Below are 25,520 nucleotides of genomic sequence, written 5' to 3' on the forward strand. Positions count from 1 at the left end.
CATAACACATGTCTGGACCACTACTTAATTACCGCATGATTTAACAATTTATTTCCTTTAGTGAATTGCCTTTAAGTTTTTTTATGCGGTATTTACCAAAAGTTTTTGCTATTTTTGGTAAACACCGCATATTAGCAATAGTGAATTGATGTTTTCAGTATCGCATGCGATATGTGGTCATGTGACCTCAGGGGGAAGAAGTAAAGCTGTGCCTGCTGTTTTACTCAGCACTGTGGGTCTCTCTCCCCCAGCACCAACCAGCAACAGTCTGTGGGTCTCTCTCACCCCCCACAAACACCAGTAAAGCTGCCGCTTCCCATACTTCCCATACATACCATACTTAATAAAAATAAGATATCCCCTGAAAATAGTGTGTCTTCTTGAGGAAAAATAAATATAAGACAGTGTCTTATTTTCGGGGAAACACGGTAGCAAGGTGTACCTAATAAAGTGGCCAATAAGTGTACATTATACTTTTGTTAATACATAGCACATTAAAGCAGGTACAGGAAAAAAAATGTGTATATGAGGCCATAGAGACAAAAATTCAAAAACATTATGATATGTGCATTAATGTTCCACTTGCTCCACTTTTCTTCACCAGAAGATAAGTACTGCATTACAAGAAGAAAGCAGCCCATCAATTTATAATAATCAGAATAGTGCAAGAGCATGAAACATCCCCTAGATCTCTATCATTTCAGCTAGCAAGAGAGACCCAGTGTGAACCTCTCTTTTAACCACAATCACACAGTCGCCTGAATGGTTGTGTGTACTGCATCTACACAGGGCCACAACATAGAATTCATGTTTAAGAATACACTTTTGAATTAAGTGTTTTTTTCAATTATCAACACTGACTAAAGAACAGTGGAGGTATACCTGAACACTTATTTTGCAGGAATCCTTCCTTGAAAATCTCAGCTACCCAGGCCTGAAGTTCAGGGTCTTCTCTGACCATCTCATCGCTTGTATAATAGTAATTAATTATGTCAGACACAAAACTATAAAGAAAAGAAAAGATTACTTTCTGAGAGAAGATACACACCAAAGCTTAAAGCAGAGTTCCACCTGAAAAAAATAAAATAAAAATCAACAGCTACAAAAACTGTATCTGCTGACTTGTAAAATACAGACACTTACCTGTCCCTCGGTCCAGCAGTGTCCTCACCATGGCTGGTTTCCCCAGCCGTCTTCTCTCCCTGGCTCCGGCATATTCAGTGTGAGCACCCGGCTGTCACAGCTTGCGGCTTCACAGCTGGGTGCCCACTGCGCATGCACGAAAAGCGCTGTGCTTTGTGAATGGCCCCATAGTGTTCTGAGACCTGTCATGTATCTTAGAAGACGGGGAGGGAGGGGGGGGGGACATCTGCTTCCGATCGCCTAGGTGATTGCAGTGGAAGTGGGAGCGGGTACCAGTCAAATTCGGGTACCCGCTCCCCAAAGGTGCCAATCCTTAATGGGGAGCGGGGGACAAAGGCTTAAAGCGGAACTTCCCCTTTTGGGTGGAGCTCCGCTTTAAGTCCAAACAGATACAGATGAAAGCAGAATTGCATTCATTAATACATAATTCCAATTATTATTATTTAGTATCAGCCACTTGTATTTCATTATACAGCAAAACCCAGACTGGAGGAGGGAGACAGACAGCATAAGGAGCCAATCATTTGTGCCACAATGCTCATGTGCTAACAAAGAGCATACTAATAAGAAAGAGAGTGACAGAAACATGAGTGCAGAGCAACAGTGAGATGAGCTTATCAGTCTGCTGCTTCTCTGTTCACTGTCCAGTCACAGGGTGGGACAAGACTTAACTGCAGCAAAGAAAAATCAGGTCTTCTATCCTGCAAGTGTGTTGCATTTGAGATAGGGTTAGGGTTACACACACACACAAACATATACACACACACACACACACACACACACACACATATACACACACACAGTATATGTATATTTATTTCCTCAGACTGTTTTGGAGACAGACATCAAGTTACTTGGAGTTTTAGGAGTTGCTTCCCAAACAAATACTGCTGGATACAATGGTAACATACAGTTGTGTTCAAAATAATAGCAGTGTGTTGAAAAAAGTGAATAAAGCTCAAAATCCTTCTAATAGCTTTTATTTCCATACACACAAATGCGTTGGGAACACTACACATTCTATTCCAAATCAAAACATGAAGAAAAATCACATTTGTGTTGTTCCTCTAAAAAAAATTGAAGAAAAGTGAATATTATACAGTAGGCTGTATTTTTGACATGAATTATCTATGCACTAACATGCATGTGATGAATGCTGTTAATATGTTTTTGCCTGGTCCTTGTAAGCAAATACTACTAAAATACTCAGATAAGGAAAAATCGGCATGATACCTTCAGAATTGTTTTTTGTCCTGAAACATGACATGAATGGATTAATATACAGTTGTGTTCAAAATAATAGTGTGTTGAAAAAAGTGAATAAAGCTCAAAATCCTTCTAATAGCTTTTATTTCTATACACACAAATGCATTGGGAACACTACACATTCTATTCCAAATCAAAACATGAAGAACAATATATCAAATTTGTGTTGTTCCTCTAAATATAAAAATTGAAGAAAAGTGAATATTAGGCTGTTCAAAAAAATAGCAGTGTTTGTATTCTTCTTTACAAACTCAAACAATCACTATATAAACTGAAAAATGTTTGAAGATTTTGCTTTCCTTTGAATCACTTAATTAATATTTAGTTTCTGAGAACTGCTGTACATCTGTGTTGCATGGAGTCAACCAACTTCTGGCACCTGTGAACAGGTATTCCAGCCCAGGATGATTGGACTACATTCCACAGTTCTCTATATCTTGGTTTTGCCTCAGAAACTGCATTTTTGATGTCACCCCACAAGTTTTCTATTGGATTAAGATCCGGGGATTGGGCTGGCCACTCCATAACGTCAATCTTGTTGGTCTGGAACCAAGATGTTGCACATTTACTGGTGTGTTTGGGTCGTTGTCTTGTTGGAACACCCATTTCAAGGGCATTTCCTCTTCAGCATAAGGCAGCATGACCTCTTCATGTATTCTGATGTATTCAAACTGATCCATGATCCCTGGTATGCGATAAATAGGCCCAACACCGTAGTATGAGAAACATCCCCATATCATGATGCTTGCACAACCATGCTTCACTGTCTTCACAGTGTACTGTGGCTTGAATTCAGTGTTTGGGGGTCATCTGACAAACTGTCTCTGGCCACTAGACCCGGGGCTTCTTGCAGACAGTTTGGCTTTACATAGGCATCTAATTGTAACAGTACTCACAGGTAACTTTAGACCTTCTTTGATCTTCCTGGAGCTGATTGTTGGCTGAGTCCTTGCCATTTTGGCTATTCTTCTATCCATTCAAATGGTAGTTTTTCGCTTTCTTCCACGTCTTTCAGGTTTTGGTTGCCATTTAAAGCATTTGCGATCATTTTAGCTGAGCAGCCTATCAGTTTCTGCACTTCTTTATGTTTTCCCCTCTCCAATCAACTTTTTAATCAAGGTACGCTGTTCTTCTGAACAATGTCTGGAACGACCCATTTTCCTCAGAATTTCTGAGAGAAATGCACTGTAACCACCATGTAAAACATTTGCTGCCTTCCTTCCTTAAATAAGGGCAATAATTGCCACCTGTTTTTCAAAAAATGAATGACCTCACTAATAGAACTCCACACTGCTATTATTTTGAACATGCCCCTTTCAATTAGTGATTCAATTACACAGAATCAGCAGCATGCATGTCATGGCTGTTGGTTCTGTTGGATTTCTATTACTATACTACACCTGCTAGTAAATTATTTGCCATGTAGAAATATCATTTCTACCAAAAACAGTGATTGATCAGGTTAGTGATGTCTGACTGCTATTATTTTGAACACAACTGTAGATACCATTGTATGTCAGTTGACAGTTGGTTATTGTTTTTTAGCCATGGTTACCAATAGCTTGACCTGCTAACACCTATGGCATGTATGATACAACATTGCCATCTTGAAGTCGAATTGGAGAATGAATCACCTATAAATTGGACGGTATAATACAGTAGAGAGTGAACAAACCCATGTGGCATTGGCTATCTACGCTTTCTAAAAGGCAAAAACAGAAACTGATTAGAGGGACTCTAAGATGACTTAACACCAAGGAAGATCTCTGACAGAAAAAAGTTTTTAGCCCGATCCCCTGAAATTGCTGTAGAGTAAGCCTGGGTCCTTGCATTGTAAAACTGCCAGCGCAGACTGTTCTATGTTGGAAAGCTGTGTAAACCTCAGGACAGGATGGACAAAAATCCTTTGGCAGTTAATACCCTAGCAGCACTAAGGTCAATGGTTCAAATTCCAACCACTGCCTGGAGTTTGCATGTTCTCCCTGTGCCTGCATAGGTTTCCTCAAGGTGTTTTGTTTTCCTTCTGTCTAATCTGGTCCTAATACTTGTATGTATGATTGTGAGATAGGGACCTTAGATTGTAAGCTCCTTGAGGGCAGGGACTAATGTAAATGGACAATATACACATGTGAAGCGCTTCCTAAATTAATGGTACTATATAAGTATCTGAAATAAATTAATAAAATAAATAAAAATACCTTTAATACAGCTCACATCTATGCATTTAAAGAGCATGTAAATCCAACATTTCATATGTGCCTGCTGTACCACGTGCTTGTATGAAATATTATCCTGCTCTTTTTGTATTGCTTCCTTTATGTGAAATCCCTGGAGTCCCTGCCAGTCACTCTACTTTCCTATTAAAAACTAACTACACTAGGCATGGGAGAACAGCATGGTCAGTTCTCTAGCTATGCTTGGAACCCAGTTTGCTCTCTTTCCATGTTCAGACTTGTCCTGATCCCCTTCCCCCACAGCCTTTCATTTAAACGTTCAGTGTATGCCGTTTCTCCTCCACAGCTCTCTGCATAAGGAGCATAGAGGGTATGTAATCACTTATAAAACATTAGAAATAAGGTATTTATAATGTTTTCTGATATTTATACACAAACATTTTGCCTTTCATTTCTATTTTAAACTGAATGAGTTGTTTTACAAGGTGAGGGTTTACATATAATTTAAATGTTTACCTCGAGTTCAGCTTTGACACTAAGCAATTTTTATCTTTGAATATGAAAGATCTTTACCTTTCCATAGCTGCCCAGATCTTCATGCCATCATCCCTGTACAAGTAGTTGGGAATGTGCTCCATTCCTCTGCCCTTTATATCATCAGGGAGGCAAAGGCTGCAATAGGTCAACTGAGCCATTGCGTTCTTCAGGAGTACGGGGACTCCTCCTTTCCCAGTCACCAAGGCCTTGAGAGAGAATACAGAAAAACAAACTGTGTAAAACTATTGTCATGTAATAAATAGAACAAGTGTGATGAATAGGAGAACGTTCACCACTATCAGGGCTAGAGAAGTACCTGAAGACCATATTTACTTAGGGAACGCATGGACCAGTGCCAAGAGCAGCACTAACGTACAGCATACGCCATGTGCTTTCACAATTTCTCTCTTCGGGTCTTGCATTGTAGGAACTGTTGGACATTTGCAGATAGATTCGAAATCAGATTTTTTTGTTTACATGATCCATTTGTTTGCCATTGCTTTGTTGAATTAAATTGCTTGTTCAGCCAAAACATGTTTCATTTTTTGGATATATTAGGGAAGGATAAAACACCTTGTTGGGTTTTACTCCTTTCTGGGGCTCAGTTGGAGAGATCTATCCCTCAATTAGGCTGCATGCACACTAACGTTTTTTATAAGTTCAAAGAATGCTAGAAATAAACGTTGGATGAAAAACGCTGATAATAGCGTTTTTGTGCTGGCTAGTAGCGTTTAGGAGTGTTAGCATTTATTAGCATTTTTACAGTACATGAAGAAAAGAAAATGCTTGAAAAAGCTGTTAGGAGTGTTTTAGTAGTGTTTAGAAGCGTTTACGATCATTCAGCTTTATTTTCTGCCAAGAAAACACTCCCAAAAACTTTACAAAAACAATTTTTTCTGCTCCTAAAGCTCCATGCACACTAGCGGTTTTTATAAGCTCAAAAACACTAGAAAGAAACGCTGATAATAGCCTTTGTCTTCCGGCTTGTAGTAGCGTTTTAGGAGCGTTTAGGTTTAGCGCTAGCATTTTATTGACGTTTTTACAGTACATGAAGAAAAAATAATTGTTAGGAGTGTTTAGAAGAGTTTAGGAGCATTTTATTCTGCTTCGAAAACGCTCCCAAAAACTCTACAAAAAATGTTTTTCTGCTCCTAAACACTGAAGCTTGAAAAATGCTTCTAGCAATAAATAGTGTGCATGGACACAATGGATAACACTATTAGCTTCTGGGAGCAGAATAAAAAAGTTTAGACTAGCTTCTAGGAGCGTAGCCTCCCTAGCGGTCTGATTATGTCCATATTTCTGTGCTCAAAGCGGTACTTTTTTTGCATGGAAATATGAACTTTTTTATTGTAGGCCTGTAATTTTTAGGAATAACTCATTGAAATCTGTCCGAACAAGAGTCTAGTAAACATCCTGGGTATGTTAAAATTTGAAACACGAAATCATAAATTATAATTTAATAAATAATCATAAAAAATAATATACTAATAATAAATTTAATTCAATAATATAATCAAACCAAAAACACTGAAATTTGAAATATAGCGCCAGGTTCGCACATCACTGAGCAAAGTTGCAAAATCGTTTTCAGTGTCTGATGATGAATTTCCCCACGAATCATTTTCACTCAATTCTGCAAGTGGTTCTAATTTACTATCGCTGTTCTCTATCTGGTCTAAAACCACTTTTGACCTAAAGGGATGCTTTTTGGACCCCAAAATTCTTGGACCCCCAACCCCACATTTCTCAGTTTCCAAGCAGAAAGAACAGTAAATATGCAGGCAGGGGACAGGACAAAGCACTAGGGACAAAATGTATGTGAAATGGTTGGATACAGTAATGTATTACTATGTGATTTTAGTGAATTTAGTGAATGTCACTTTTACAACTTTCAAATTTCCTGCCAGTTCCATCCCCCGTACGTCCCAACATCGCAGGGAACGGAACCCAGAAGACAGATGCCGGCATCCGCCGGAGGACATTACAGGGGACACTGCAGGAGGGACATCACGGAAGCGCAGGACAAGGTAAGTGAAGAAGAGATCCCGGAGCAGCGCTTCATGGTATTCCCGAGTGTAGCTCAGGGTTACCACGTGTGGTGCTGAAACTTTACCACGAGCTACACCAGGGAATACCAACAGGGAGGTTAAAAAAAAAGCTAGTGTATGGATTCTTATCTTCTAGGGGCAGAAAAAAATGCTCCTTAGTAGCTTCGAGGAGTTAAAAAACACATGTGCATGGAGCCTTAGGAGCAGAAAAACATTACATTTTTGTACTGTAAAAACACTAATAAAATGTTAACTTCAAACCCAAATGATCCTAAACGCTACTAAAATGCTGGTACAAGCTGGTACAAGAACTCTATTATCAGCATTTTTCATCCATTTCTTTTCTAGCATTTCTTTAGCTAAAAAAACGTGTGCATGGAGCCTTAAAGTGTTAGTTAACCAACAACAGTAAAATCAGTCTTTATATGCAGTAAAGCATGCTTGTTATTATACTCACTGTGGAACCTAAGGGGTTAATCCTTCACACTGTGTAAAAAGGTTGTTCGATTCTGTCTACTCTTATCCTACCCTTCTCCTACTGTCCCCAATCCATCTGCTGATATTATAGAGCTCTAGGGGTCACTCTGCACAAGCTCAGTTTAGTGTGTATCGCTAAAGAGTTTTCTTTTTCTTTGGGAAGGTGCCTGATCAGCACAGGGCCAATCAGTGCTGTCCAGAGAGAGGGAGAGGGGTCATGTAGCCTCATAGGACAGTCAGAGCAGAATAGAAACTCCTCCTACAAGCTTTAACCAGTGCTTAGCTGGACACTGATACAAGTCACAAGACTGCTATATACTGCTGATGAGAAAAGGTATTTAGCAGTTTATATTTACAAAAATAATTGCATTTTCCATGTTCTGTGTACTGTGGGAGACCAGATCTAGTGAATGCAGGGTCCTGGGTTTAGTGACACTTTGAAACCAAACGGGGTTCTAAACCTTCACAACTCCCAAAAAGGTTGGGCTGGTCATAATCATTAAAGGATTATTTAAAGGATTTATTCACTGTGTTAAGTTTATTATATTTTTTCACATGGGAGAAATGTTTGTACACATAATATTACATCCACACAGGCCCTGTGCACACGGATGTCATAATTTTGTTTAGATTTAGGATCCTGCAGGGGGGGGCTCAGACACTGACCACCAAGGGGGGAAACAGGCACTGACAACCAAGGGGTGCGTTGCCACTCCCACCCCTACCCATTCTCATCAGCGTCCTCACAGCTTCCTCCTCTGGAAGCAAGTCTTGGCACCCATGATGCTAATAATTAGAGCTGCTGTTAGAAATCATGCAATCCATACAGCCTTCCTGGAAGGGTTCCCCACTAGGCATATGGGTGCAGGTGTACGGCCCCAAACGCAGAAAATGTGCTTTACCCTTACCTGTACCTGCACACCTGTCAAATCAGGACCTGAATCTTGCTTGAACAGTTGCTGTGTCCCAAGTCTTGATTCACACCTGTGCGTGTTGGGAAGGTGCCCAAAATTGCTTTATGTGCCTTCCTGACATGCACAGTAACACTGCCATTTAGCAGACTGGTAGCGGTGCCATTAATTGTTAATGGCACCCCCTCGCACCTACATACTAGAGCCTATTTTTTGCATGTGCCAAACCACATGGTATTACAGCACCGTGCGGTTCAGTGCAGCACACTTTCAGAAAAGATTAAAGACTTTATTTTTGTGCTTCTTGCATGCAGGGCTGCCCATTGAAATAAACTCTCGGAAATGCACCCGTGCTTGGTCTCACCTCTAGGTATGAAGCAACTATAAATTAATAATAAATAATAAAAAATAACAAAAAAAATAAAAATAAACAGGATATCATGTACAGACACACCTGGGGAGGATGCACCCCATCTTTTTAGCTTGTTTGACTCTTTAGCTATACCAGCTAACAGTCCACTCCATTTGGTGAGTGCGGATCAGATTGTCAATCACGGATGGTGTGGACACTTTGAAGAATTTCTTTCAGCACTATTTTGAGATTGGAGCACATTTTTCATTTTTATTTGGGGCTTTTTTTGGACTTTTATTATATATAGTGAAGGAAATTAGTATTTGATCCCCTGCTGATTTTAAATGTTTGCCCACTCACAAAGAAATGATCAGTCTAAAAATCAAATGGTAGGTGTATTGTAACACTGACAGAATAGCAACAAAAAATTCAAAAGAAATGTCTGACAAATTATGCTCTGATTTGCATGTTCATGAGGGAAATAAGTATTTGATCCCCTATCATTCAGCAGGATTTCTTGCTACCAGGTATCTTTCATACAGGTAAAAAGCTGAGATTAGAAGCAGTTTCTTAGTGCTGCTAATCTCATTTTGTTACCTGTATAAAAGACACCTGTCCACAAGAGCAATCAAACAATCAGATTCCAAACTCTCCACCATGGCAAAGACCAAAGAGTTGTCCAAGGATGTCAGGGACAAGATTGTAGACCTACACAAGGCTGGACTGAGCTACCAAACTATCGCAAAGCAGCTTGGTGAGAAGGTGACAACAGTTGGTGCAATCATTTGCAAATGGAAGAAACACAAAACAACTGTCAGTCTCCCTAGGTCTGGTGCACCATGCAAGATCTCACCTGGTGGAGTGTAAATGATCATGAGAACAGTGAGTAATCATCCCAGAACTACGGGTGAGGATCTTGTCAATGATCTCCAGGCAGCTGGGACCACAGTCACCAAGAAAACAATTGGTAACACACTACGCCGACAAGGACTGAAATCCTGCAGTGCCTACAAGGTCCCTCTGCTCAAGAAAGCATATGTCCAGGCCCATCTGAAGATTGCCACTGAACATCTGAAAGATGCAGAGGACTGGTTGAATGTGTTATGGTCAGAGGAGACCAAAATCGAGCTCTTTGGCAGCAACTCAACTTGCCGTGTTTGGAGGAGGAGGAATGCTGCCTATTACCCCAAGAACACCATCCCAACTGTCAAACATGCTGGTGATAACATTCTGCTTTGGGGGTGTTTTTCTGCTAAGGGGACAGGACAACTGCACTGCATCAAAGGGACGATGGACTGGGCAAAGTATCGTCAAATCTTGGGTGAGAACCTTCTTCCTTCAGCTAGGGCATTGAAAATGGGTCGTGGATGGGTGTTCCAGCATGACAATGACCCAAAACACACGGCCAAGGCAACAAAGGAGGGGCTCAGGAAGAAGCACAGTCTCCAGCCAGTCTCCAGACCTTAATCCAATTGAAAATCTGTGGAGGGAGCTGAAAGTTCGAGTTGCCAAACGTCAGCCACCAAACCTTAATGACTTGAGAGGATCTGCCAAGAGGAGTGGGCCAAAATCCCTCCTGAGATGTGTGCAAACCTGGGTGCTAACTACAGGAAACGTCTGACCTCTGAATGTCAACAAGGGATTTGCCACCAAGTACTAAGTTGTGTTTTGTGAAGGGGATCAAATACTTATTTCCCTCATGAACATGCAAATCAGTGCATAATTTGTTAGACATGCATTTCTTTTGAATTTTTTGTTGCTATTCTGTCTCTGTGTTACAATACACCTACCATTCGATTTTTAGACTGATCATTTCTTTGTGAGTGGGCAAACATTCAAAATTAGCAGGGGATCAAATACTAATTTCCTTCACTGTAAGGGAACGTTGTCCCAGTACAGACAGACATGGTCTGCTATCAGTGTGAGAGCAATGAATGATTACAGGACATGTGGACTTGTACTACACACCATACCCTAGTGATGAGCAAAGAAATCAATGCTTATTCATAGAAAGTCAGTATTAGAAGCCTCACTTCTGTGTTTACACTGAGCAGCTTCCATCTGAGGCTTCTAACACAGATCCCAACAGACCACCAGCAGTACAGAGTAATGACAATGCCCTTTTATTTCCTATCAGCAGCCATGTGTGCAGAGGATCAAATACTTATTTCCTTCACTGTATATAATTATTTTTCTTGAATGTATTATATATTTTTTGCGCTGTGTAGTGTTTACATATGAACCAACTCTAACAGGCATCTCCAGCCATATTAACAAAACACTCATTCACATAGCCAAGATAACTAAAAATGATCCCTTAAAACAAAACTATACTCACCCCCTCTCTAGTGCTGCTTGGCACTCCCTGCTGGCCACTGGTATCCTCAACCTAGTGACTTCCAGGTATCAACCCCTGGCCTTTTTCATTGGCTGGGCTGATATGACATCACTCCCATGCATGCGTGAGTTCAGTCATCTCGGCATTGCTGAAATTGAACCCCTCATAAAAAGGGGTGGATGTGTAAGCCGTGTACCGGGGTGGGCTCCCCAGGATACAGTGAAGTCACGAACGAGGAAAGCAACCCCAACGCCAGCTTTTGGCACAACAGAATTTTACTTAGATGTGGCAAATAAACACAACCACAAATGCTGGAAACATATAATAAATTTACATACACCCAGCCCAAATGCTGAGAAACTTGTTCTGCACAGCACGGCGCCTTCTGATAGATGAAGGTAGAAAGTGAAGTAATTTACCTACTGGCGGGCACAACTAAGCTGCCACACCTTACCTGTTATTACCCTAAAAGAGCAGGAATCAGTGTATAGGTGTATGGTATGGGCTAGCCTGCGGTGCAGCACAACAGTTTACAATCTTACAAAAATCTACAGTATTCTCCCTCCCATAACTGGTCCTGTAGCACGTGCCTGAGTATTCCTTCTGAGCAAAACACCAGTCTGGCTTGAGTTTGTAGGATTTTATCAGCTTTCCAATGTGAAATGTCACTTTAAGTTGTGGAGTCCTTCCAATGATCAGTAATAACACTTGTGGCCTGACACAAACAGAGACCCTAACTAACTAACTATAGGCCTGGTCTCAGTCTTATAGGTGCCAACACTGAAAGGAGGTGCGTGCACGATCTTATCGACCCGGGTCTGCTTTGCATCCGCTGGTGACTCTGAACAGAACAGATGTCTCTCCGCTAAGCATGCAATTTCATCAGCAGTATATGTTGCTTTGCTCCTCTGTCCTCATCAGCTTCCTGGCAGCAAATCTTCCTTTCTTTGAACAGGGTTAGCGTCTTCAACACCATCAGCTTCACTCAAGTGAATTTCTGATTACGGAGGGCAGTCCTCACAGCTAGATGGCGACGGATTCTCAGATCACTCAGCCATCTTCTCTCTCAAGCATGGCTACCCTTCTTTTTCCTGTTCACTCTCCAAGTGTCAAACCCCACCCCTTCATGAATATAGAAATCTCTATGCAGTCTGAGGCTGTGTTAGAAAAAACAGTGACATCTTGTGACTAAACTGCAGAATGTCAGTCAGAACGTTTTTAATTTACTTCAGTCAGTGTTCAAACAATGAAAGCTGTTTCCCCATCTCACAGATGGCACAACTTACTTATACCCTAGCAGCTAAAAGCAGGCAGGATGGAGAGGTGGAGGATTTACCCCCTTCCTGACCAGGCCACTTTTTGTGATACAACACTGTGTTACTTTAACTGACAATTGCGCGGTCATGCAAAGCTGCGCCCAAATTAAATGTATGTTCTTTTTTTGCCCACGAATAGTTTTCTTTTGGTGGTATTTTATCATCTGTGCGTATTTTATTTTTTGCGCTATAAACAAAAAAACAAAAAGACTGAATTTTGAGAAAAAAATATTTTCGACTTTTTGCTATTAAACATGTCCAGCAAAAAAATGTTTAAAAAATCAAATTTAATCATAAATTTAGGCCAAAATGTATTCTGCTACATGTCTTTGCTAAAAAAAATCTCAATACATGTAAATTAATTGGTTTACGCGAAAGTTCTAGCATCTACAAATGGCGGTTTATACTGGAGTTTTTTTTTTTTATTTTTTACTAGTAATGGTGGCAATCAGCAACTTATAGCAGGACTGCTAAACTGCAGCTGGTATTCTGACACTGGGGAGGGGGGGGGACTAACTTGGTGTCACTGACATCCCCAGTGTCACCAATACAGTGATCAGAGCTAAAAAAAAAAGCACTGACACTGTACTAATGACACTGTGTGCTGTGTTTCACTGTAGCACAATGCTTTGTATTGCTCTTCTACGCAGAGCCATACAAAGCAATGTGCAAGAGCTGACAGGGGAGAGATCTGTGTTTATACACAGGTCTTTTCCCCCAGTAGAGATACTCAGCGATCACTGGGTGCCGCCGAGTAATCACCGGCCGGGACCCAGTGATTGACAGCCGAGGCCACGAATGGCGGCGTGAGTAGGGTGCACGCCCCTTACCCAGAACTGCAAAATCACGTATATATACTGTATACAGTATGTGATTTCGCGCAACCGGCCGCCCTGTAGCAGTATTTCTACTATAGGGTAGCGCAGAAGCGGTTAAACAGCAGTGTGCATTGTGCCATGAAAACAATGCATCTGTTTACATATCTGTAAAAATCATGGCATTTTGTACTCCCATGTGCAACTGGGCTTACCTAGAGATCATGGCTAACTTTCAGTGGGCATAAATCTATTTGACAGCATTCAGTGTAAGCCTTAACATGACCATACACTATACAATTTGATTGTAGAACCTCCTTTAAATATACCAATTGCTATCTAACATAAGGGCTTGCCCAACTGGATACAAATTGGATGGGTTATTTAGGTTTGTCATAGTTTGTAGTTTTGGTAAATTTAAGGCACAGTAGATTGTACAGAGATTGTAAAATCAAATTGTTGTGTTCATGGCCAACCCTAAAATTACAATTCAATCCATACATTTAGTTTAGGAAGAAACAATGTATTCAAATCTATAGATTTTACTATAGGGACTTTTTAAATGTATACAAATCTATACAAAAGTAATTATCTTTAGTATAACAAAAGCTGTTAAGAGACTGTGGTCCATTCATGATATCTGTAGTCTGTAATATTTAGGCCTTTTGTCCAAAAAAGCAATAGATTGGTTGGAAACTGATCAAAGGGCATGTTGAGAAATTACCCAAATCGTCCCTGTAGTGAGAAATGACTTATTTCTACCTGTGACGTTGTTGCCAGTCTTATGAAATTCTTGCAAGGCACCTACTGGGAGAGCAGTTCCTACTGAAGTAGACATACCCCTGGAACTACATCTCCCATCTCCCAAGAGCCCTTACTCTACACAGGTGTGAGCAAGCTCTTCGCAATGTAAAGGCAGCACTTTTTTTTGGGAAAACAAATCAATATATACATGTGGAAAGGGACTGCAGGCAGGGCTTGACAACAGTGCTTAGAATTTCAGTGCAGCAGAAGCACTGTGTTGCCTGCCCAAAGAGGAAGTTAAGAGTTCACTGGATTAGTGGCAGATCAGCAGATATTTTTCTGTACTTGCATTGTATTTTAAAGAAACAGAACATATTGAAATGTGCATATGTGGCAGAGATGTATTTGATGTGGGGGTTTTTTTTGTTTGCACTGACATCAATTGTAAAGTGCTATTAGGCTCCATGCACACTGGGCATTTTAATAACGCTGGTAGCGTTAGCTGTGTAAAGTCATGTCAAAGACTATAGTTTTTCAGCGTTTTTGCATTAGTGTTGAGCCGCGTTTTGCTGTGTTTGCGGTTTTTAGTGTTGTTTAGCATTTCCCCCCTCCCCAATAAAATTGGGGGTTTTGCTCAAAAAAAGTCCAAAAACTCTGGTTTGCTGCATTTTGCCGCATTTTTCAGTGTTAGAGCGTTTTTACAGCTAAAAAACTCCTCTTGAAACACACTAGTTCTGGGCTTTTTCCAGCCAAAAAACACCCGTTCCAAAAAATGCTGATTACAGCCTATGCGTGCATGAACACATGGACACATGGGATAACATGCTGGGGAGTTTACTGGCTGTAGAAAAAAACACCAAAAGCCAAAAACAGCCGCTGTAAAAATGTCCAGTGTGCATGAGGAACCCAAAAGCAAACATTGATTACATTGTAGTTTACAAATTCTTAGATGTGATGGCTGCATTAGTTTTCTTTTTTAGGCTCTTTCATTTTTACCAGGTGATTTGGTCAGTAACTTTTTTTTTTATTTCTAATAAATATTTATTGATTTTCAACCAAATACATTTTACATTCATTTTCTCCAATAAACAAGAGAAACAAGATCACTTTACTACAATAATTATCTCCCTAATTGTCTCTATTCCCCCCCCTCCCATCTAACCTCCTCTCCCCCCCCCCCCCCAACTACCCACTCTGCGTTTTCCTACATCCTGCCTATAAAAAGCAATCAGAGTATTTATAATATTAGACATTATACCTTCATATACAGTTGTGTTAAAAATAATAGCAGTCAGACATCACTAACCTGATCAATCACTGTTTTTGGTAGGAATGATATTTCTACATGGCACATAATTTACTAGCAGGTGTCGTAGAGTAATAGAAATCCAACAGACCCAACAGTCATGACATGCATGCTACTGATTCTGTGTAATTGAATCACTAATTGAAAGGGGTATGTTCAAAATAATAGCAGTGGAGTTCTATTAGTGAGGTTATTCATTCTTTGAAAACCAGGTGGCAATTATTGCCCTTATTTAAGGAAGGAAGGCAGCAAATGTTGTACATGATGGTTACAGTGCATTTCTCTCTGAAATTCTGAGGAAAATGGGTCGTTCCAGACATTGTTCAGAAGAACAGCGTACCTTGATTAAAAAGTTGATTGGGTAGGGGAAACATATAAAGAAGTGCAGAAAATGATAGGCTGCTCAGCTAAAATGATCGCAAATGCTTTAAAATGGCAACCAAAACCTGAAAGACGTGGAAGAAAGCGAAAAACTACCATTCGAATGGATAGAAGAATAGCCAAAATGGCAAGGACTCAGCCAACAATCAGCTCCAGAAAGATCAAAGAAGGTGTAAAGTTACCTGTGAGTACTGTTACAATTAGAAGACGCCTATATGAAGCCAAGCTATCTGCAAGAAGCCCCCGAAAAGTCCCACTGTTGAAGAAAAGACATGTGCTGAAGAGGTTACAATTTGCCAAAGAGCACATTGACTAGCCTAAAGAGAAATGGCGCAACATTTTGTGGACTGATGAAAGTAAGATTGTTCTTTTTGGGTCTAGTGGCCAGAGACAGTTTGTCAGACGACCCCCAAACACTGAATTCAAGCCACAGTACACTGTGAAGACAGTGAAGCATGGTTGCGCAAGCATCATGATATGGAGATGTTTCTCATACTACGGTGTTGGGCCTATTTATCGCATACCAGGGATCATGGATCAGTTTGAATACATCAGAATACTTGAAGAGGTCATGCTGCCTTATGCTGAAGAGGAAGTTCCCTTGAAATGGGTGTTCCAACAAGACAACGACCCCAAACACACCAGTAAATGTGCAACATCTTGGTTCAAGACCAACTAGATTGACATTATAGAGTGACCAGCCCAATCCCTGGATCTTAATCCAATATAAAACTTGTGGGGTGACATCAAAAATGCAGTTTCTGAGGCAAAACCAAGAAATAGAGAAGAACTGTGGAATGTAGTCCAATCATCCTGGGCTGGAATACCTGTTCACAGGTGCCAGAAGTTGGTTGACTCCATGCAACACAGATGTACAGCAGTTCTCAGAAACAGTGCTTATACAACTAAATATTAATTAAGTGATTCAAAGGAAAGCAAAATCTTCAAACATTTTTCAGTCTATATAGTAAATGTTTGAGTTTGTAAAGAAGAATACAAACACTGCTATTTTTTTGAACAGTCTAATATTCACTTTTCTTCAATTTGTTTAGAGGAACAACACAAATTTGATATATTTTTCTTCATGTTTTGATTTGGAATAGAATGTGTAGTGTTCCCAATGCATTTGTGTGTATGGAAATAAAAACTATTAGAAGGATTTTGAGCTTTATTCACTTTTTTCAACACACTGCTATTATTTTGAACACAACTGTATTTCACATTCAATTTAAACTCTTCCCATTTTTTCCATTTCACATAATATGTCCCCATCTTGTCTACATGCATTTGATAAAGTTTCTCCATCTCACAAATCTGGTTCACTCTAGCTACCCAATCCTCTTCCGTCGGCACTTCCTTTTTTTGCCAAACCTTGGGTATCACACCCTTCGCTGCGTTTAAAAAATACCATATACCCGAATCCTTATATAATTTCACTGATAACTGTGCTATGGAAAAGACAGATCTCTGAGTCTAATCTAACGTTGATTTCAGTAACCATCCCCACCAAGTGAACTATTTTCTTCCAAAATACTTGTATTTTTGGGCACTCCCACCATATATGCTATAACGTGCCTATCTCTCTACAACCCCTCCAACACAATGGTGAATTCTCCGTATTCAATTTATGTTCAACATTCGGTGTAATGTGCCGTCTTATCAAACACTTGTAATTTATTTCCACCTCTCGCATACTTATATTTTCATGAATTAATCTATATATTTTCTTCTGCTTCCCCTCATCTATTTCCACCCCAAATCTTTCCCATTTGCCTATATACATCGGTTTTGTGCTAGTGTCTAAATCAGTGAAAGTCTTATATATTTTAGCAATTCCGTGTTTCCCATCTCCCCATGATTCTAACAACCTCTCAAATGGATTCCAATCCTTTCAAGTTCTCAAAGGTTTTGGGAGTTTCCCGACACAGTGTTTCAGTTGATGATAGCGCCACTCATCTATCCTAGTGAAAACTTCTCCTTTTTTCTTTTCCAATTCCTTAAGTGATCCCAATTCCTCCGCAACCATTATATCTCTCAATTGTGCATCCTCCTTTATAATCCATTTTCCTGTAATACCCTCCCTACCTAGAGAAAAAAACTGTGTTCCTTAATGGCATTAACAGTGAATTAAAATCCCACCCCTTCTGTCTGTGCAGTACATCCCAAACTCTTAAAACATTTAAAGTGTACAAACTTGTGCTATCATCTAATCCCCTATATTGTGCAGGCACCCATATAATCCTACTCAAATTCGTTCCACTAAGTGCATTTTCGATTATGACCCAACTTTTCCCTGGGTTGTGCGTCCAATCAAAGATTCTCGCCATTATTACAGATTTATAATATCTCTTGAAATCTGACATTCCCAATCCACCCCTCTCTTTATTTCTACTCAACATTTCATAGCGTGTTCTAGGTTTTTTATTCCTCCATATATCTTATTTTTTTAAGTTCTTTAAAATATACCTCTGGAAGTTTGATTGGGACCATTTGAAATTTATATAGAACTTTAGGCACAATTACCATTTTTATCAGATTTATGCGTCCTATCCAAGACGGGTTTCCTCCCCCTAATCTCTTTAATTCCCCTTTAATCTCGTTTAACAGTGACATATAGTTTAATTTGTACAGATTCTCATATGAAGCAGAAAGTTTTACCTCTAGATACTTTAATTCTTTTTCTCTCCATATGAAGGGGAATTCCTCTTGTATCTTTTCTTTTTCACGGTTTGTGAGATTTATATTTAAAATCTCAGTTTTTGTTGGGTTGATTTTAAAATTTGATAACTCCGCATCAATTAAACTTCCTTCAATATCTTCCTTAAATTTGGAAGTGTTATCCTAGGGTTTCCCACATAGAAAATCAGATCATCCACATAGGCCGTAATTTTGTGCTCTCTATCTCCTATCTGTATTCCCTTTATATCTATGTTCTTCCTTATTGTAGACAGCAAAGGCTTCAAAGACAAAACATACAACAATGGGGACAATGGGCATCCCTGTCTTGTCCCATTTGACATCCCAAAAAACTCCGACATTTCTCCATTAACCATAATAGCTGCTGAGGGCTTCCTATACAATTTTCCAATCCACTCTCTCATTCTAACTCCCAACCCCAGAGCTTCCAAGATGTCCATCATGAATCTCCAGTCCACTCTATCAAATGCTTTTTCTGCATCGATCGACAACAACACCACCGGGGTTTTCTCTTTTCTGAATGAGTAACAAAGATCTCATCCCATTGTCTCTGCCTTCTCTTACCTGATCCCCATGCATCCATTCGGGCATTACATTTTTCAGCCTGTTTGCTAATACCTTTGCGTACAATTTGGTATCTGTATTCAGCAATGAAATTGGTCTATAGCTTGAGCACTCGGTGGCATCCTTTCTTCCTTATGAATTAGAACCACATTAGCCTGTAGGGATTCTTGCCTCATTTCCATCTCCCCCCTAGGGCGTTCATATATACCTTCAATTTAGGTATTAACAATTCTTTATATTTTTTATAGTATCTCACAGTATATCCGTCTGGCCCTGGACTTTTCCCCGCCATAGTACTTTTTAATGCTACTTTTATTTCTTCTTGTGTGATTTCTGAGTCTAGGGAGTCCAACTGTACTTCACTTAATTTTGGTAGACCTGCATTTTTTAAGTATGTCCTTTTTTCACTATTTACGATTCCAGCGTTATTTATAGAATCATGTGAGATATTATACAACTTACTATAATATTCCTTAAATACTCTAGCAATATCTTTAGTTGAATGGACCAATTCACCTTTGGGGTTTCTTATTTTTTCTATATAATTCCTATTTTTCTTTTTCCTTAAGGCTCTCATTAAATACTTTCCTGGCCTATCTCCCCATCTGTACCTTTCACTTATTACTTTATTGAAAACTCTCCTTTTTTCCTCTTCCATCAAAGTCTCTAGCTCTTCTTTCTTTTTTATTACCTTCTGCATTATCTCTTTAGATATTCTACATTTATGCACCTGGTCAAGATCAAATATTTCCTTTAGAAGCCCACTAATTCTTTTCCCCCTTTCTCTTTTCTTTTTTGCCCCAATTGCAATAAGAAGTCCTCTGATGTAAGCCTTATGGGCCTCCCACACTGTAGCCACCGACACATCTCCTGTATCATTCTCTTCAAAGAACCGTTTGATCTCCTCCCCGATCTTCTGCTCAATCTCTTGATCCAGGAGAAGTGCCTCATTCAACTTCCAGACTAAGCCTCCCTTCATCTCTCTTCCCCATCCTGACTTAATTGTGACAGGGCCATGATCTGATAAAGACATTACTTCAATTTTTACTTCTACCACAAACTCTATAAATCGATGTTCCATCAGTATATAATCCAATCTTGAATATGTCTCGTGTGCATGTGAGGAGAAGGTATAGTCTCTGTCTTTCATGTGCCTAATTCTCCATATATCCACCAGTTGGCACTCATGTATCAGCTTCTTTAATGATCTCAGAGACCTATTCTCCTCTCTCTGCACAGAAGCGGTTGCATCCATCCACGGATCCATACAGATATTAAAATCTCCAGCCACTATCAGACGGCCTTTTTTAAAATCCATCAGTTTTTTTCAATACTCCCTTCAAAAATATCTCCAGCTTCTTATTTGGACAATAAATATTAGCTATTGTGCACTCAATTTCTTGCAATTTACCCTTTAGAAACAAAAATCTACCCTCAGGATCCGTCATTCTATTCTTCAGCTCAAACCTTATATTCTTTGCAAACCCTATGGCGACCCCCTTTGCTCTTTTAATTGGGGAATCTGCATAATACCACACTGGGTAATGTCTAGTATTCAGCTTAACATTTGACTATCTCTAGATGTGTCTCCTGTAAAAAAAAACACTGAAGATGTTCTATGTTGCAACTCTCTAAACAACCTAAATCTCTTCCTAGGACAATACAACCCATTTACATTATAAGTTACAAACTGTATTTCTTCCATACATCTTCTCTTCTCCTCCAACTCCTCCTCTCTTCTCTCCTTACTTTCATAGCTCCTCCCAACCCGCAGAGTGTTAGCCCTAGTACCCCCCTCCCTCTCCCCTCCCCCCCACCTACCTCCCACCCCACTCCCTCCCTCCCCTATCTCCCCCCCCCCAACCACCACCCTCCCCCTTTTTAGGCTTAGAGTTTGCCTACTAATCATTTGTGGGCCTAAACCCACCTTTGATTTAAAACCTTGGGGTTGAACTCCGCCCATATACGGCTCTTTTTTTCCCTCTCTTCTCTTCCTTCTTCCCCTCCACTGTCCCCTTATCTATCTAGTTCAATAAATTCCCACCGACACTTAAAAATGGAGTTCAAACAGAGAAACCATAGAGAGGGAAAGAAGAGAGGAGAAAAAAAAAAAAACACACCACACTCCTCCCCTCCATTCCCTTCCCTACTTTCCCTTTTTTGCTAGCTGCCAGTCTTCTTTTCCCATAACCCCTGTATCTCCTTCTTCTTCCCATCCTGGTATCTCTATTCTCTGCAAATAAAGTCTATCACAGAAGTCTCTTAAGTGCTCAGGAAATCTCAGAATAGCCGTGAGTCCACTTTTTCCATCTGATTAGGCCCGCCTGGGCTCCCCACTTATAATGTACATTTTGTTTTCTCATCTGATCTACCAGGGGTTTCAAAGATCTTTCTCCACAATATCTCAGGTGCTAAGTCCACGAAAATTTGAATGTTTATTTCTTCATACTTGATACTTGTTCTTCCCTTGATCTTCTTCCAAATCTCTTTATCCCTAAACCTATGGAATTGAACAATTATATCTCTCGGCCTTTCTCTACCGTTTCCTTGTTGAAACTTTCCTATTCTAAATGCACCATCTGGTTTAAACATCTCTGAAGCAGGTCTGTCCATTATGGAGTTTAAAATTTTACACATTAACCCTTTTAAGTCCTCCCCCTGTGAACTTTCTGGGACTCCTCGTATCCTGAGATTACTCCTCCTATCCCTATTTTCTTGAACCTCTATCTTATAAAGCAATTTTTTTTATCTTTCCTGATATCAAATGTCCGTTTCTTAAGTTATGAGATATCTTGGGCATGATTTTTAAGTTTTTCCTTCGTTTCTTTCACTCTGCATAACAGCTGCCTCAAATAATTCCATATCTTTGCTATTTCTTGCTTTATTGATTTTTCCAAGTTTTTAAACATTTCTGCCATCTCTTTCTTATTTGGCACTTGTATTTCCCTTTCAGATTCTCTCCCCTCCATGTTTTCTATCATATGTTGACTACTATTGTCCATTCCTAGGGATATTCTAGGACTTTTTCCAAACTAATTTCCATTTCACTCTTTTCATTTATCCCCAGGGGTCTTTCTGGGGTCACATTCCTCTGAGACGTGTACTTTTTAATCGAACCGGTCTGGGCTCCCTTGGACCCACTTCCTTTAATACTTTTATTCTTCAAATCTTCCGAGAGACTGACCTCTTCTATAAACACCAGGGAATACTCAATTAGGCACTAGGGACCCGGATTTGACCCACTATTTAATTGTCCGTTTAAACTTTCGTTTCCATTTCTAGGGTCACTTAATCCTCCTTACTCTTCCACACCTTCATACCCCCTAGGAATCCCCCTTCTCTGCTTCACACAATGTTCCTTTATGCCATACATAGCAATATGCAACTAGCCCAAGCCGCTCTCACTCACCCTCCTCTCTCTTGCTTTTCCTGTGAGGCGGCTCCAGGCTGCTAGTATCAGTCTCTTCGGGCAATCCCTTCCTTCCTTGGGGGGTTCCTCAGGGTATCTTAATTAAATAGCTGGGGATCGAGCAGGGCATCCAGTTAGATATCCATCTGGAGAATCAGAGGAATAGACTGGGGAGCAAGCTGGGGGACAGGCCGTGTCTCTCTCTCCCCTCTGGACACCGGCAGGCTTTTCCTCCTCGCAGCGCTACCTCGCGGCTGCCCACGTGGTCCCGCCGCGTCACTCCTTTTCCCCGGCAACCCGACGATCTCTACAGGATCACCGCTGGCCAGCCTCAGGGAGTCTGATAGCCGGATTCGCTCTCCACCCACGGGGGCTCCACTTCACCGCCAGAACCAGAGACCCCCTCTCTCACAGGTAGGTCTCAGATAGGCAGCTTACTCCACTAGGACATTGGGGAGGTTTAGAATCGGACATTGTCGGAAAGCACCTACATCGTGCTCTCCTACGCTGCCATGCACAGGCACCCCCCCCCAGTAACTCTGTTGTTTTGTCAGCAGAACAAGCTGTCCAGCAGATGTAGAGGTTAGATGGTTGAGACAAACCGTTTAACAATAACGGGGTGCATACAATTGTCAGATTTTATTAATTTATGTAAAATCTTTATCCCAGCTGGAGTTTGACTTCAATTTGTTAGTGTATTTAAATCTGATCCATTTATCAGTCCATCTATCACTACATTCCCCCTAGACTGACATTTCTGCTGTCCAGTGGTGTTTCTGTTGCTCCTTTATCCATAGTGGGTCCAATACAGGCGGTGTTACTGGCCATAAATCACCAGGTAAAAAAAGGGAAAAAAGCCTAAAAAAAAGGAAAATAATGCAGCCACCACATCCTATGATTGGTACAGTGCAATATATATATTTTGGTTTTGACTTTAATACTGCTTTAAGGGAGGGGAGGTACAAAGAAGACTTAATTGGTTGAATATTGTATGTCACGTAGATTGCAATAATTTTATTTTAGTTTTGTTCAGTAACAATTTTGTATAATTGTTGAAAACAAAAGAGGTAGAACATCTTTCACATGTGCCTAGGTGCTATGGACTAAAAATAAATCTCTAAATATACAGTATATGCATTAAAAAATAGACGTTGGTGCAAAGAGCAATGATTTTCAATCTCCAGCCACAACTCTTTCTGTACCCCCACCTCATCACCCAACAACCACCACCATTTTTACAGTTTTAGAAATAGGAATAATTTCCAGCATAGTGAAGTTTTTCTCAAATTTTCCATTTCGATAACAGTTTTGATTAGAGCTATGCATGACGAAAAAATTGGTTTTGTTTCATTTCAGATTCGTTCGTTAGGTTAATAATTTAATTTCATCATATTCGCTTTTTCAGAATGATTAGTTTTTGGAATTTGTTTTGTATATTTGGATTTGTTTTGTATGTTCGTTACTTTCAAATTTATCCAAATTTGAAAAATGGGTTGAATTAAAAAATTAATTTGAATTTGAAATGGAAACATATTGCAATAAATACAGTAGGGTATAAAAGTGAAGTAAGATGATGTTTCCTACTTATGCTGCTTTATATAAAATAGAAAAGAATAGGATAAAACAGAATAGAATAGTGCAAAACAGAATAGAATAAAACAGAAAAGAAAATAAAAGAATAGAATAAAGGAATAGAATAAAAAAAAATTAAAAATGATTAGAAAAGGATAGAATATAAAAATTAGAATAAAAAACAAAAAGAATAGAAAAAAATTGAATAGATTAGAATAGAATAAAATTGAACAAATATAGAAGCCTTCCAAAATTCGATTTACATAAAATGGCTATATTCGTTCTATTTCATTCTATTCTAATCTATTTTTCTATTCTATGCTATTCTACTTTTCTACTTTAATCTATTCTTTTCTATTCTATAAAACAGCCTAAGTAGGAATCATCTTATTTTACTTTATACCTTACTGTATTTATTGCAATATGTTTTAATTTTGAATTCAAATTCATAATGAAGCGAATTGCACAAGTATAGATTTAATCAATTGGGTGCTTTGTTCTAGGTGCACAAAAGAGAATTGTATATTTTATTGATTGTGTTCCGTTACTGACCAGGCTGATACGCAAAATGTAACCAATGATTTGGATCTTACTTGATCAAAGATGCCATTTGGTCCAATGAGTTTCATCCTTGCTAAGGCATTTATTTCTAGAGTGTAGCGAAGGTGTGGAATTATTAGCTAGGGGAAAAAAAAGTAGTTTAAGAAATACGATATTTGATGCAGGTTACACATGTAAAACATCATTGTAGGGTACCTTATTATTGCCTTCTAACAATTTAAACCTGAACTTTAACTACCATGAGAAATTTGCCTATCTAACCTGGTTTCACTATCATCAGGTATAAATTTCCAGTCCCCATTTTAATTGAATGCTTTTTGAAATTTTTCTCTAAAAACAGAGTCTCACCATGCTTATTGAATCTAAGACTATATTATTATGCCTTCCAACTAGTATTCGTGCACCGATGGCTCTTCCTTCAATTGAGCGATGCAGCTACTGCTGCTGAGGTGGCCTTAGCGTCCTCTTTCAAAACCCCTGCAAATCTAATTTATAGATCTCCTCCAAATACAGGTGGCATGACTTTAATACAAGTAAAGCACTACAACCTTAGGAGTTGCTGGATGATTTTCGGGCTCCCTGTTGCTTTGGACCCCTCTCTGAAAGCCCAACACCTGCTGACACCACAGTATACTTTTAAATCACCCCAAAAAAGTAGACTCATACACTGATTGGGTTGGCCTGGTAAACCATTTATAGCAACTTCTATGTATCTTGGTTACACAACAAACAAAATTGGTATGTGCAGAGTCAGTTACTACTTATGTCAGCTTTAGGCAAAGAAAGGAAACAACATTTATCACAGATTCTCAGTTCATGTTAGCAGGCCTGCTTTTAAGAAACTAACCCAATACCTTCAACCTGAGGTAACTTTACAGTCCCCAGTGAGCAGCAAAAACTATCAAA

General features: G+C 39.6%; 1 protein-coding gene across 1 annotated transcript in view; it reads right to left on the bottom strand.

The window, feature by feature from the left end:
- LOC149450865 (hydroperoxide isomerase ALOXE3-like) overlaps positions 1-25,520 on the bottom strand; it is a 204,431-nt gene that overhangs the window by 13,294 nt on the left and 165,617 nt on the right. Inside the window, exons 10-12 of the mRNA XM_089691500.1 lie at positions 24,647-24,733; positions 5,157-5,326; positions 883-1,004 (exon numbers count right to left, since the gene is read on the bottom strand). Coding sequence (XP_089547626.1) covers positions 883-1,004; positions 5,157-5,326; positions 24,647-24,733 — 379 coding nt within the window. The remainder of the gene's footprint in view (positions 1-882; positions 1,005-5,156; positions 5,327-24,646; positions 24,734-25,520) is intronic.

This window comes from Staurois parvus, unplaced genomic scaffold (assembly GCF_062004578.1).
Source record: "Staurois parvus isolate SC_StPar_1 unplaced genomic scaffold, SC_StPar_1.0 ptg000562l, whole genome shotgun sequence".
Taxonomy (NCBI): domain Eukaryota; kingdom Metazoa; phylum Chordata; class Amphibia; order Anura; family Ranidae; genus Staurois; species Staurois parvus.